The sequence below is a fragment of the Eublepharis macularius genome, chromosome 6 (genome assembly GCF_028583425.1).
Source record: "Eublepharis macularius isolate TG4126 chromosome 6, MPM_Emac_v1.0, whole genome shotgun sequence".
NCBI lineage: Eukaryota > Metazoa > Chordata > Lepidosauria > Squamata > Eublepharidae > Eublepharis > Eublepharis macularius.
The window spans coordinates 16,218,762-16,233,843 of NC_072795.1; the positions used below are offsets into that span (position 1 = coordinate 16,218,762).

The following is a 15,082-nucleotide window of genomic DNA, read 5'->3' on the forward strand; positions in this document are numbered from 1 at the left end:
TAATTAAGATGACAAAGAAGTAAATTCTCTCCTCTCCTGGGTCAATATGAGTGACAAGCAAATTCCAATCCATTTTAATTCCAGAGCAGTAGCTGGGTTGGTCTATTGTAAAATAAAACAGAAGTCCAGCGGCACTTTAAAGATTAAAATAATTTATTCCAGCACAAGCTTTTGTACGGCAGAGCTCATTTCTTCAGATGAATGCTGGAAAGAAATCATTTTGCACCCTTTTTACATCCTCCCCCACCGCCAGAAGTGAGCTTTGACTCACAAAAGCTTATACCCTGGAAAATATTGTTGGTCTCTGAGGTGACACTGGACTCGACTTTTGTTCTTCTGTTACAGACAGGGCTCATTTGGAGGGAGAATGCACTGGAACACCATTCTGGTAGTTCCCCTGACAGTCAGGTGGCCCCGCCTACATGACTTTGAAAAATTTGGGGCCAAAATGGCCTGGATCGGGTTGGTGCTGGGTGGCGGGGATGATCTGGGCCAAAACGGGCCCTGATCTGGGCCAAAATGGGCCCAAAATGGCCATTTTCTGCCCGTTTTGGCCTGGATCGCGGCTGAAACGGTCCAGATTGGGGCCGAAACTGTCCTCCCTCACCCGGCACCAACCCAGTTTCCACCGTTTAGGCCCCAATCTGGGCCGAAACAGGCCAAAATGGCCATTTTCGGGGGGTCATTTTGTAGAAAAAGAGCTGCAGGAACTCATTAGCATTAGCTACCCTCCTGAAACTATCCCCTCCTTTTGTAATTTTCCTTCTAAAAGTGTGCCAAATAATTTCCTTCCAATATGCATCTGAAAAAGTGAGCTCTGATTCACGAAAGCTCACATTGTTAGTCTATAAGGTGCCACTGGACTTCTGTTTTATCTTCAAATTCATTTTCACTTTTGTAAGCAAAGTGGAGTGATAATTACTCCAAGTTAAATAGTGCTTAATATAAAACACAGTACTAGATACGCAGTGTCAGAATCAGCCCATGCTTAATCCCCTGATGCTATGGACGAGTTTGAGTTCTAGTGACAAATATGATGACAGACGCTTGTGCTGCTGCTGACCTGAGTTCACCTGTCTCTGGAGCACAGCACTGTTAGTGGCCGTAACAGGCCTACCCGTTAAGACATGCTGCCTGGCAAGGCAGGAATACAGTTGGCATCTCCTGGCCAAGAGACAACTGTAGGGCATGAGAAAGTGCTATCGAACTGCCCAGCAACCCCCCACCCCTCAGATGTGCAGATTTACAGATCAAAGTAGTGATCTTTCCGAAGTTCCCGAGTCCTCTGATCTGTCCCCCTTTCCTCCTCCCTTACTTGCAAGCACTCACGAATCAAAGGGGTCTCCCTATCCCACACTAGCAAGTCATCATTCATCCTTTCAGTATCAATAATGTTTTCTGATCTGCCGGATCAAACCTTCTCCAGTTTTATTGCCTTACCTCTGGAGACAACCATTGAATTATTGTGCCGGGCAAAAGGTGCCGTGCTGTCCTGCCCGAAATGATGGGCTTTACCTTATAAAAAGGACAGCTTTCTAGCAGCCCTGTGTGTCCTGGGATCTTTCCGCCTGTGTCTCCCCTACAGGATAGCCTGATTTCTCCACATTTAGATTGCCTTCCTGGGAACTGCTTTCCCATTTATTCACTGTTTTCTAGTTAGATCTGTGTGTATGCTGTGTGCATTCTGTGTAATTGCTTTTTTTATTGCTTCTTTTTTTTAAAAAAACCACTCCTGTTGAACATCTGCCTGTTTATGAAAGCGTTCTCTAAAGGACGCAATCCTCGTATACATTTGTTAAAAGATCCTGCCAGTACCCTCTTCTCGCAGCCTCTCCTTGTTGCTCATTCCCCTACTCACAAGGAGACCACCTCTTAGGGTAACAGCACAGCCTAATGTCTCGTCTCTGGGATCCTGCTTCCAGGAAGAGCCAAGCTGATGTCCTTCTTTCCACGCATCTCGTGGGCTAAAAAGCCCTCTGGGACAAAGCTCAAAGAGAGAGTACGGGACGTTTCCTTAGCTGGTCTCATTCTACATCTGTGTAGCACCAAAACAGGGGGATGAATTACGTACAGTTTATAGGACGAATAAAATACCCTACAGACTTGTACGGCTACGTAATAGGATGAAAACAACATTGAAAGGCTGTTTTGTTTTTACCCAGGGCCGTTTCCCTTGCTATACACCTGATCAGTTCAATATGGTGGCTTGCTATTCCCTCTTTGCATAAGATGCTTTTCATACTCTCGGTTCTTGATTTATGAGATGCCTGAGTTTGTTTTCCCTTCTGTGATAAACAACATTGCTGAAAAGCCAGCCACATTCACGCCTCCAATATCAATGTTGCCACACAGCAAGCAAACAACAGCCGAGGAGGCTTTCAAGTGTTGTCTGGAAACGGAACCTTTGACGATTACAACACTGTTCCTGGAGATAAAAAGTCCTTTTGTTACTTGTCGGCTCAAATACCAAGGTGAATGGTAAAGGTGCTTTTCATTTTCGAATTCCAAGATGGCGTAATTATATAAATCTGCACAATTGTGTGTGTGTGTGGTTGTAGCATATGCTCATTTCAGACTAGGGACAGATGAAGGAAGAGATGATCTTGATGTTCAATGGAAGAAAAAAAGATTTATGAGAGAAAGTTGAGAGTCAACATAGAATAGCATAGGAGGATTTAACACTGTCTCTTTTCTCAAGTTTTAAAGGAAGGCAAACCAGAAAATTAGAAAGATAGAGAGGTTAGGTCGTCTGTTTACTCCTGAACTATCCCTTGATGTGTAGATCGCTAATTTCAGGACTTCCTTCTCGTGACCTCCTTCTCTTCCTCCCTTTGTCACACTTCTATCTCTTCTCTCCATCTTGCACCACAGATGCAGGACTTGTCCTGCAATCCATGCACATTCTTAGATTAGATAGATAATAATCTGATTGGTTGATTGATTGTATAATCTGCTCTCCCCGCAAACGGGCTCAGAGCTGATGACATCTGTGTTATAATTTACAATAAAATTTGCCTAAACATAAATATACAATTCAGTAATAAAACAGCTTGAGATCTCTCCTATTTCTTATCAGAGGATGGAGTTCCTATAATAAAGAACTCTAATCTCTTTTCTAAACCTAAGCTAAGTACAAGTTTGCTATTTTCTCTCACACACGACACCAGCCAGCAAGCCCCAAACACCCATCATGTTTTCTCTGCAATTGATGCTTCTCTGCTACCCTCCTACTAGTTTATGGACGCTCAATTGTTTTATGTTTAAATACGTTCCGGGCCCAGTTTTAATATATGCTTTCCCCTTCTTTTTAAAATACATTGATCCATAGCTCATTTTCTAGCAGAGGTGAACAAGGCAGTGTGAGGTGGCTGCTGCACATAGTGGATTTGGCTTCCAAGTGGTAAACAAAATGCTGCACATGGTGGATTCATGGCTTCAGAGTCAGAAACAGGCAGATCTGGGCCCTTGAACACAACTCACAGGGAAATTCTCTTATGCAAAGTCTCCAGGTGCAGTCCCTGACATCTCCAGTTGAAAGAGTCAGGTGATGAGAAAGACTGTCTCAGTAGATGCCAGTTTCATGTGTTCTCACCTGTCTTTATGGGGTGGGGTGGTGGCTCAGCGGTTGAGCATCTGCCTTGTATGCAGAAAGCCCCAGGTTTGATCCTTAGCATCTCCAGTTTTAAAAGATCAGTTAGGAGGCTATATGAAAGATCTCATCCTGAAACTCTGGGACGCCTCTGTCCATCAGCGTAGACAACACAGACTTTGATAAACCAAAGGTCCAATCAAACCAAAGGTCTGGTGTGTTCATCTATCTGCCTCCCATCTAGTTTGGCCCTTAGGGTGTCTGCATTCAGTGTGTTCATCACCCACCCCCCATGCTAATAATATTCAGCAACTCTGACTTATTTTGTCAAGTCGTGAGCAGACTTTTCCAGCGAATTGTGCAGTGTCACTATTTGTGGGAGCCTGTTCTTTGGAAGAGGTGCATGTGTTTAACTTTATGGGGAAAATCCAAAGTGGGACGATTTGGTTGAATAGGGTCCATCTTTTTACACCTTTGGTTTCTGAGCAGTTGCTCTTTAATTCTGCCAGTTTCGATACATTTTGATGCTTAAAAGCTTTTTTGGATGAAATCCGATCCTAATCAAGGGCGCTGGTGCTGTTTTGCATTGGGCCTCTGCCTTGACTGGCAGAACGGAGTGCACAAAAGCGCTCTCTCTCTTGGTTACTGCCTGCCTCCCTGGCAATATCACCTCTGCTTCGTCTGAGCGCTTTTAAACAATGCAGCGGGAGAAAGAAAAGGGTGAGAGTAGCACATAGATTTATTAAATTTATACCTTTATTCAGATATTTCCACTCTGCTTTGCATCTCAGTACATCCAACACAATGCAAAGATCCATTCTGACTGTGCGGGCCTGGAGGGAGAGGAGCATTTCTGTTTGGCTGGATTGTCACATTTACACATTGATACCTTCATCTTTTAGAAGCTCCTGAATTCAGCTGTGACTTTTCTTGTAGTTCTACGACAGTGGGAGCTTCACACACGGCAACAGTGAACGGGGCATGTGGTTGCTGTTTTGGATGCCAGGTTTGCTCCCCCCCCCATAGGTTCAGTGCCCCCACGACCACCTCTGTTAATGAGCCAGCAGAACACTCTTTACCTATTTATTGCCTCTGCTATCTGTAAAAACACTGTAGCAAGTCGCTCATGCCCTTACAGTGCTTTTCAAATTCACGCAAGGATCCTTCCTCTCACCAGAGTTCAGACACCATTTCAGATACCCTGTTGGCTGGCAACCTGAAATGGTTGCTGACAGGGATTTTTTTCTGGGGAAAGAGGTGGTGAAACTCAGTGGGTTGCCTTTGGCGGAAATGGTCACATGGCTGGTGGCCCCGCCCCCTGATCTCCAGACAGAGGGGAGTTGAGATTGCCCTCCGGCGCGGAGGGCAATCTCAACTCCCCTCTGTCTGGAGATCAGGGGGCGGGGCCACCAGCCATGTGACCATTTCAAGAGGTTCTGGAACTCCATTCCACCACGTTCCTGCTGAAAAAAAGCCCTGGTTGCTGAACTCTCACAAAAACTCTGACACGGAAAGCTCGCTGTACTGTATTTAAATAGGCCCAGGAAACTGAGAAGACAATCTGACTCCCATTTTGGGGTGACAGGCAGCAGGCAACTGGTTAATTGGTAGTGGGTGGGGAGGCCGAAATCTTCTGCTTGAGGTTACCTCATCACAGCATCAGCCATGTTTATATGAGACACTCACTTTTGGAGCCACGGCTATTCCACCTTTATGAATCGCTGGGAAGGCAGGAATGGTTACATCAGTGTTTAGTTCTCGTAGCCCCTTCTAACATGCCCAGGGGAAGGCCGATCACCAACTTGGGGGTCAGATAGCTACTTTACCCAGGCCAGTTTAGCTAGGGATCCTGATGGTGTTTTGCCATCTTCTGGGCATGGAGTAAGAGTTACTGGATGTGTGTGTGGGGGGGAGGGGGTGGTTGTGAATTTCCTGCATTGTACAGGGGGTTGGACTAGATGACCCTATAGACCCCTTCCAATCCTATGATTCCATGAAATCTTAAGGCTGCAATCACATTTGGAAAGGAGTGCCACTGAAATCAATGGGACAATATCGGAACCAAATATGATTTAGGAATGTGCAGTAAACTTCAAAAGAAGCAACAAGCCTGTGTTTAACTGCTGCTGTTACAGGGAAAAGGCATATAATCAATGATCTTACCAAATCTCTTTTTAATAGAGTTTTAGAAATCATGCCTCATTCTGCTGAATGTGTGGTTACTTCTACATATGATGTGGAATGAGGGAAGAACGAAATAGTGAAGTCCTGAATATTCTACTTCAGTCTGCTGAAGGCAAGAGGTAGGGTTCAAATTCCCACCCTGCCAAAGTGATTTTGGGCCACAGTCTAACCTACCTCACAGGTTTGTTGTGAGGGTAATATGGTGGTGGGAAGAATGATGGTTTTTTTTAATAAAATTTTATTGTTGAGTGGAAAAACAAAAGAAAATTTTCCAAATTTAACACATATAGTCCCATTTCCCCCCTTTTCCTCCCCCCTCCCTATTGACTTCCAACAGCTTTCCAACCCTTAAACCTTCTTATTACTTAAATCTATTTCATTTATATTTTCCTACCAACTTTAAATCATAATATCTCTTACTCTAAGCACATTCTTATTCTTTTACATAAACTCTATCAAACATACTATCAATATAGTATATCTCATATCAATATAACATAACAGTATAGTATAATATATAGCAGGGATCACACTATCTCTTACTTTAAACTTATTCTATTTCTTTTCTTTTAGGCATATAATCCATCAAATACACTATCAATATAGTATATATTATAGTAATATATTATATATATATTGTATGCTATGCCACCAATGTAGCACAGCACACAACACCATATAGCATAACCACGTAATATGTTATAATGTAAAGTCTGATCCACTAACCCGTTATTTTATGTTATATATCATATATAGTATATCTCATTGAGATACCTATTTACTCCTTCTCATTATCTCATATATTCAATGTAAAATTCCCTTAAATATTATATTAGCTTAGATTATAATTACATTCCCCCTAAACGGTAAGATCCCTTCTCTCTTCTCATTGCAACATTGTTTTTTTTTAAGTTTTCAAACTGCCACAGTTCTCCTTTTACATCCCACTTTTTTTCCAAAAATTGTTTCAATTTCCCCCAATCAACAATATATTGTCCTAGGTCAAGATCTTTAAGTTTCCTTGTCATTTTGTCCATTTCTGCCATGTACAGCAATTTATAGATCCAGTCTTCTACAGTTGGTATTTCTTGCGTTTTCCATTTCTGCGCATACAAAAGTCTTGCCGCAGCAGTCATGTAAAATAACAATGTTCCATACTGCGTTGGAACTGCCTCCATTCCCAAGTTCAGTAGCAACAATTCTGGGTTCTTGTTTATTTGTATTTGTAAAATCTCATTTATTGCTTCAATTATTTCTCCCCAGTACTGTTTAGCTACTTCACATGTCCACCACATATGATAAAATGATCCTTCATGCTTTTTACATTTCCAGGTGGGAAGAATGATGTTGTCAGCTGCTTTGGGGGCCCATTGGGGAGAGACGTGGGTTAAAAAAATCTAAATAAACAAGATATTGCATTTTTCAAATGTTTCCTTGTTTAACACAGACACAAATTCCCCCCAAGGGGGAAAAAAAACCCTAGATCAGCAGCAATCTTTCTCCTTGATTTGCTAGTTCTCTTCTCACAAGTTCTTGCTTTAACATAAGATGACGTCCAAAAATTGTATCCCACACCCCAAGTTTGAACAGGGACAGTCCATTCCAACAGCTGAAGATTTTGACACTCCATTCAGCTCCTTGTGTAGACTATGGTGTGTAGAACAGCAGAACTGTCCAGCTGCACAACAGTCTCTCCCAGTACTACATTTCCTGCTGCAGTTTCTCCCACCATCGTCCTTCACATTCAGTTCCGTAACAGCTCTCAGCCAACCCAATCTGGGTTGCTTGACAGCTATGGAATGTTCAGCTACTGAGCTGGCAAATCTGCAGTGCTGTTCAGGATCTGTGCATTTGTTTATTTTTTAAAAAGCAGTCAAGCCCAAAGATGGCTCATTTTATTTTTTTATTTTTTTGCACATGGAAATCTATTTTTGGATATATTAATCTGAAGGGGCCAACACTGACTCATCCCCCACCTTAGCACAAACATTGAGAGGCTACAATGAAAAGCTGGCGGACTCTAAAGATACTATGGAGAGGGTGGCGGCTCAGTGGAAGAACATCTGCTTTGCGTGCAGAAGGCCCCAGGTTCAATCCCTGACATTTCCATTTGAAAGACTAGCTTGAAGGTAATATGAAAAATCTCTGCCCGAGATCGTGAAGAGCCACTGACAAAACTGACCTTGATGGACTGATGATCTGATCCAGTATAAGGCAGCCTTAAGTGTATGTTCATGCGTATGGAGAATAAATCCAGAGGAGTTAGCCGTGTTAGTCTGTAGCAGAAAAATAGTAAAGAGTCCAGTAGCACCTTTAAGACTAACCCACTTTATTGTAGCATAAGCTTTTGAGAACCACAGCTCTCTTCATCAGATGCATGGAGGGTATGAAGAAATGCATCAGATGTATGGAGAATATTTCTGTTTTAGGCTTAGATGATATCCAAGCTCAGGTCTCTGCCTATGCCGTATTTCCACATAAGCACTGCAAAAGGTGCATTTAGTTTCAGGTGGAAAGCCACGTTCGTCTGCCATAGAAGAGCAAGATTCAGGTCCAGTAGCAACTTGTAGATCAACAGGATACAATCTTTTGAGAGTCAAAAATCCCTTTGTCAGATACAAGTAGAAATTAAGATCCCTGAGCCCTTATATCTGAGTCAGAAGGTGGGAGGAATGGGGCTGCAATTTGCAAACATACAGCTCCTTTATAAGCTTCATTTTTTCAAATCAGCTTCTGATTGAAAGACTGCCTGGCGAATTCTTAGAAAATGGGCTGGCTGGATCAGCTCATTCAATGGGACTGAATCAGCCCATTGAACTCCAATGGTCAGTGGCTACATTAGTAACCGGCCCCTTTCAATGACTTCAGTCCATCCTGTACTTGGGTAGGGTTGCCAACTCCAGGCTGGGAAATTTCTGGAGATTTGGGGGGCGGAGTTTGCAGAGGGGAGGTAACTCAGCAGGGTATAATGCCATAGAGTTCCCCCTCCAAAGCTGCCATTTCCTCCAGGGGAACTGATCTCTGTACTCTGGAGATCAGTGGTAATTTTGGAGATCTCCAGGCCCCACCACCTGGAAGTTGGCAACCATATCTCTAGGTACTTTTTTTTTTTTAGGACTTGACTTTTTCTAAGGGCTGAGAAAAGATACAAAATAGGTTTAAAAAACAGCAAACCCAAGTTGGCCCCTGCAAGCATGGAACAGCTTAAGCTTTTCAGTGAGAATTCTTGCAACTCCACTCAGACAACTTCCGGTGAATCTTGCTAAGGGCCCCACTGCCACTTTATTTTAGTTTAGGGTTTCTTTGAAGAGGAGACAGCAAAAGGAGGGACTTGTTAGAAGAGGGGAAACAGTGGGGAGAAAAGGTAGGAATGCAATAGAGGGCTGAACTCTTGCGCTCTTAATACATCTACATTCTCTGCCCTGTGCAACAGGCCGACCCTGCACCAAGCCCCTTTTCAACCTATAGAATTGTTCAGGGTTCCTTCTTTCCGTTGCTTCTTGTCATCTTAAAGAGGCAGGGATAGCAGCTGGGGCTAGAAGTGCTCCTGAGCAAGGTGGGAACCAGTAGCTGAAATGGTTTCCATTTGGAACACAGGAAGGTACCGATTCCGAATGCTTCCCCACATAAAACAGTGCTCTCAGCCAAAAAAAACTAGCGCTTCAGGGAAACGTAGTCAAGCCTGGCCCTTTTGCTTGCTGTGCCGATTTATGGTTTGAATTTAAAGCTGCAATCCCTTCCTTCTGCAGTCTGATGTCCTTTTCACCACTTCAGCATTCTATCACTTCGTTCTGCCCCATGTAGAGACAAGCATACGTGGCAGAACATGTCACAGCTACGGCAGGAAACAGCGGCGCTGCACCACTGCGCCCCCTAGCAGCCACATAAAATAAGGATATGGGGCACTTGCCACAGCTGGGACCTCTGGCCCAATCAAGGTTCTCAGCCATGGGTGTCAAAAAAAGGTGTCCAGCATTACTAATTATTCTTCTGCCTTTCTCCTAGCATGGAATTCTAGGTGAGTCGAGAGCTGGTCTCTGGTGCAGTGGTCAGAGGGTCAGGCCAGGATCCAGGAGACCCAAGTTCTAATCCCTGTTCTGCCATGGAAGCACACTGGGTGACCCTGGGCACCCTCTCAGCCTAACCTAACCTAACCCACAGGGCTGTTATGAGGGTAAAATGGAGAATGTAAGCTGCTCTGAGTCTCTACTGAAGAGAAAGGTGGGATATAAATGAAGATAATAAATATTATAGGGTTAGACAAGGACTGAGGAGACACAGGAGTTCCCAGAAGGGATGCTGAGAATTTGGAGAAGGTACCCAATACAAATACCTGTTTATCCCACCTGCTGCTTTAAGTATCAATAGGCAGTTCTATGGTAGTTTGGGTTGGTTCTATATTGCCTAATGTCAGTCCTAGAATTGCTTATACTCTGTTTCAGCATTTCTTCAATTCTGTATCAGATTTTTGCTAATGCTGTGTCTTTGTAAACTTGCACATATTTACCCTATGGCATTGTTTATGGAAATGTCCTTGATACTGACTGTGCTAATCTCACACCATGTAATCTGCCTTGTTTCTCAATGAGAAAGGCAGACTATAAATGACATTAGTAATAAATACTACTACTAGTAGTAGTAGTAGTTTAGGTTGGGGAAATGATACAGGGGGAAGGTTTAAATCCCCCATCCCTCTGGACCACAGTTCTGATTGGAATCGGGACCCTGCATGCCTGGTTTTGCGAGGTGGGGGAGCCTTGTTTGTTTGAGCTCTCGGTCATGAAGTACAATGGTTGCTCTCGGGCCAATCAGCCTAACTAAGTAACCTACGTTACAAGGCTGTTGTAAGAATTGAATGAACCACAGATGCTGCCTTGAGCTCCCGGGAGGGAGGAATAAAAATGTGATTGACAGAAGGATGGCACAGAATTCTCAGGAACTCCCAGCACTCACCAGTCTCATACCTGTTGAGTGTCAGAAAGGCTGCAGCACCAAGTGCCTCCGTTCCTTATGATGAGATCAGACATGTACATGCATGCAGCCTGGGAAATGATGATGGCAGCATTTCTAGCAGCTGGTTGGTATGCAAAGATGCCCTCCTTGTGGGTTCCAGCCATGAAACGGTTAAAAGGGATTTTCTTTTCCCTGGCTCCACTCTTGTGCTTTGACAGCTGCTAGTCACTCTCAGATATTTGCATTTTCCCCTGCCATGGGGATAAAGCTGCTAGGAAAAACTTTACCAATTAATGTGTCATGCAGGGGGAAAGCCCTAAATTAAGTGGCACCTATAAGCTTGGGAAAGGTAGGCACGTTTTCCTGCAGTAAGAACTGTGTGTGTGTGTGGGGGGGGTTGTGCATCTGGAAGAAGTGCACTGCTGAGGACCACCTGCACTGGTTGCTATCTGCCATATGTAGCGCAAAGATCACCCGTGGTCCCCACTCGTCCAACTATCCAGTCATCCAGATGGAGACGATCTTCATGTCTCTGTTTGGTAGGGCTGACATTCAGCCAGCATTTTACTGGCCCAACCTGAACAATTAGCCTGTTGGCAAGTAGCCAAACTCAGGATGCGAAGCTGGAGAGAGCCGCTGCTGATACATTTGTTGGCCTTGGTGCAAAGTCGGTGCCTGCCCTGTGACGGCTGCATGTCAGAATGCTAGCACATGTATGTGCTGTTGCCACACTGCACGACCAACGGATCCATTCATTTGGTGACAACGCCCGACTCCCTCCCAGCCCAGAACCTGGCCTCTATCCCCCAGGCCAGCCCCTCACCTCAGGAGGCCATGCACCCCAGGTAGACCAGGTGACGCTCAGGTGCTGACCAGCCGGTTCTACAGCACAGCCAGAAAGGAGGCAGGCAAGGAAGTCTTCCCTTCCTAAGGGAGGGCCGTCTGCACAAACTCAGTCTGCTTTAATAATAATAATAACTGCGCTTATATACCACTCTTCTAGTGCCTCACCCAGAGCAGTGAACAAGTTAGTGTTATCATTATCCCCACAATACAGCTTTGGAGCTGGGGCTGAGAGGAGGGGCTTACCCAAGGCCACCTACTGAGCTCATGGCAGTAGTGGGATTTGCTTTGCCCTCATCTCCTTTCCTGCATCTGACCAAGGGAGCCGTGGTTCTTATCCCGCAATAAAGTTGAGTTAGTCTTAAAGGTGCTACTGGCTTTTTTACTCCTTTCCAGGAACTCTGAACATGTCCAGAGACCTTAAAAGTTAGAATTGCACTTAACCAAAGGGCAGCAACTCTGATCCCTGACTCTAAAGACATTCGGACGTGCACCTTGCTTAGGGTTGCCAGCTTCTAATTATGAAATTCCGGGAGATTTGGGGGTGGAGTCTGGAGAAGCGAGAGGACCTCAGCGTGGTATAATGCCATATAGAGTTCACCCTCCAAAGCAGCCATTTTCTCCAGGGGAGATCAGTTGTAATTCCGGGAGATCTCCAGCCACTCCCAGTAGGTTGGCAGCCTCAGCCAGGGCGGAAGCCAAGCGGCTCTCCAATGTCAGAGGAGCAAGAGGACGGTCGCTCTGCCGGGGGCTCTGCGCGCCTCGCGTGGCCTGGCTGCGCAGCGACGCGGCTCCTTCGCGGTCCCGGGGGCTAGGGGCGGCAGAGAGAGGCGCTGCCCGATCATTCTCGCTCCTCCGAGCAGGCCGGGCGTTGCAACCCTGCAGCAGCAGCAGCAGCAGCCGCCGCCGCCGCCACTGGCCGAGCGCGCGCCAGCCTGACGGACGAGCCCCGGATGGCGCGCGCTCCCGTGCCGGCGGAGGGAGGGCCGGAGGGAGGGAGGGAGGGGGAGGCCCCGGCGCCGGCCAGCCGCGGCGGGAGGAGGGGTCTCGGCGGAGGGGAAGAGCCGGGAAGGAGCCGCGGAGGGCGCCGGCAAGAGTTGGCCCCAGACGGAGCGCGGCAGCCGAGGCGGCGCGCAGCCCTTGCTTGGCATTGCAGCCGGGACGAGCGCTGCTTCGGGCTCCGCGGCGCCTGCTGGCACGCCTCTGCGCGCAAGAGAAGAGCCCCGGCAGCAGGAGCAGCAGGCGCGGGAGGTCAGCGGGCGGCAGCAGCCCCGGCGCCAACTCCTCGCCTTCGGCGCGCCGGACTCCGCGCCTTCTTTCCCTTTCTTGCAGGCGGGGAAGAGGCGCGCGCGCGCCCAGCTGCCCCGACCGCCCGCGATCGGTCGGCCTCGGGGGCTCCCTGAAGGCGGCGGCGCAGAATGTACCCGGGACACATGCAGGTGAGGCGGCCGGCGGGCGAGTTGCGCCGGGAGGGGCGAGCGGGACACGGGGGGCGGCCGGGCGGCCGGGCGCCGAGAGCGGAGCGCGGCCGCCGCCTGCAACAGGTGCCGCGGCTCGGGGCGCCAGCCTGCCTCCCTCCGGGGAGCGGCGGGCAACTTTGCCGGCAACTTTGGGGGCGGCGAGGCCAGCTCTGCCCGCGCCTTTGACCCGCTGCCCTTGTCGCCCGGTCGCACGTGGGGATGGGGCGACGCGTCTCTTCCCCGCGCCGGTCTTTGGCGTGGATGTCAAGTGAAGGGCGTTGGAGGATCTGAGGGTGTCCCTCGGCGAGGGGCACAAAACTCCTTTCGGGGAGCCGGAGAGGGGAGGCCCAGCAGGGCTTGGGCAGCCCCTGCGGTTGCCTGGCGTGCCCTCTGAGCCCCCCCTCTGGCTCCGCATTAACGGCCGGTGGATCCGGCCCAGCAAAAAACCCCAAACCACCCGAAATGACTTTGGAAAGGGGTCGCGCCTTCGCCAAGGCATGTCTCCAGATGGCCAGGCAGCATCGCAGCCTCTTACTACCTATCCGTGCCTAGCCAGGAAGCGGACGGTGCCTGGCGCTCTCCCGGGATAACTTCTAATGATGCCTTTAACCTTGACTCCCCTTTTCCTTCTTCACGTGGTCCTTGTCCCTTAAAGAAAACAGGCATCTTTCGGGGGGGGGGGAGAGCCCTAGGATTGCTTCTGCTTCCCTGTACAATCCAATCACCTTTCCTGTTTGCTCCCCCCCCTTCCCAATATCTCCCTCTGTCCCCAAAACAAACACTTTCCTAATGATATCTACCCCGTGGCTGCAGACTTACAGGTAACAGGCAGATGTGTTCACTGAAAGCGGTGGAGTAGAGAAAAAAGATCACACGGGCACCCTTCTGGTTGTCTGTCATTCTGAGTCCTTTGTAAGCTTGTCAATCAGTCTTTGGCCACATCAATGTCAGCCTCGGGGATGCATACGTAACGGGATACGGGAAAGATGAATGAGCATCCTGACTCGGCACTTCTTGCTTTGGTAAAGGGGAAAAAACTAGTCTAACTCTCCTGCAACTAGAAAACAGTTTGATTCCATAACGAGTAAAATTTTGTTGCATAGCAATGCTTCAGGGAGGTTTTCATGAAAAGGAAATCAAACTCAGAATAGAGGGAACCGAAATACGGAGCTGCTTACTGTGTTTTAGATGAAAATGTGTGTTGCTGTTAACATTACAAAAGCCTTCTCCGCTGACGTCCTCTTACAAATTGGAGGATATGCAGACATGTAACACTGCAATAATTAGATGAACCCACAAACTAGTTAAGCTGAAGTTTGTGTTTTTAAGTACATGGGACATTGCTTCAGTGAACTCTGGGAATCTCTTTTGAGTAAACCCATATAGGATCCTGTCACAAGCTAATGCTTTTGTGTCAGTTTCAACGAGAACAAAAGTAATTTAGCCAAAAACGGAGTTAAGGATCTGATTCAATATCCTGTGTCTACGTAAACTTGAGTAGAGCATAAATCCAATTGTAAATTAAGCACGCGGTACAGTTACGGAGAGGAAATATCATTCTATTAATAAATACTAATTCAGTTTCAGCAAGGAAAAGAAGAACATTTGCTTTTGTTTTAGTGGTTAGCATCTAGGAGTGCAGACTTGAAAATTGGCTGGTAGGTTTACAGTTCGTAAGTGTCAGCTGTTCAGGTTGTAACATATAATCCAGGTCTCAGAAGTCTTTTTCTTACGTCTAGAATAGTCTCAGTAAACAAATTGGTTATTATATTATTCAAAAAAGCTCTCTAGGTTCAAAATGCCAGTTTGTTTCCTTTTAATGCACAAAAGGCAGCAGGGAAAATGCGGGCTTTCCGAAAGTGGTAGGCAGACAGCCTGTCACATTTATTGGGAAATAAGAAAGATTTTGGTGGGACTCACTTTCTAGTAGGTAAACTAAGCATTGTAGCCATAATGCATTTGTTTGCAGTTGTTGACTCAATGTAAAATGCTCAGGAAACGGGGGGGGGGGGGGGGGGGAATCCACTACATTAAAAAAAAAAGTTTTCCAGCA

The 15,082-nt window shown here is 46.7% G+C and overlaps 1 protein-coding gene across 1 annotated transcript; it reads right to left on the reverse strand.

Annotated features, from left to right (window-relative positions):
* Nucleotides 1-11,587: 11,587 nt before the first annotated feature.
* On the reverse strand, nucleotides 11,588-13,444 carry LOC129332017 (nascent polypeptide-associated complex subunit alpha, muscle-specific form-like). Its single transcript, XM_054982769.1, has 2 exons — nucleotides 12,233-13,444; nucleotides 11,588-11,608 (listed from the first exon to the last, which is right to left on the reverse strand). Exons 1-2 carry the CDS (start codon nucleotides 13,442-13,444, stop codon nucleotides 11,588-11,590), a joined length of 1,233 nt encoding a protein of 410 aa, XP_054838744.1.
* Nucleotides 13,445-15,082: the final 1,638 nt, after the last annotated feature.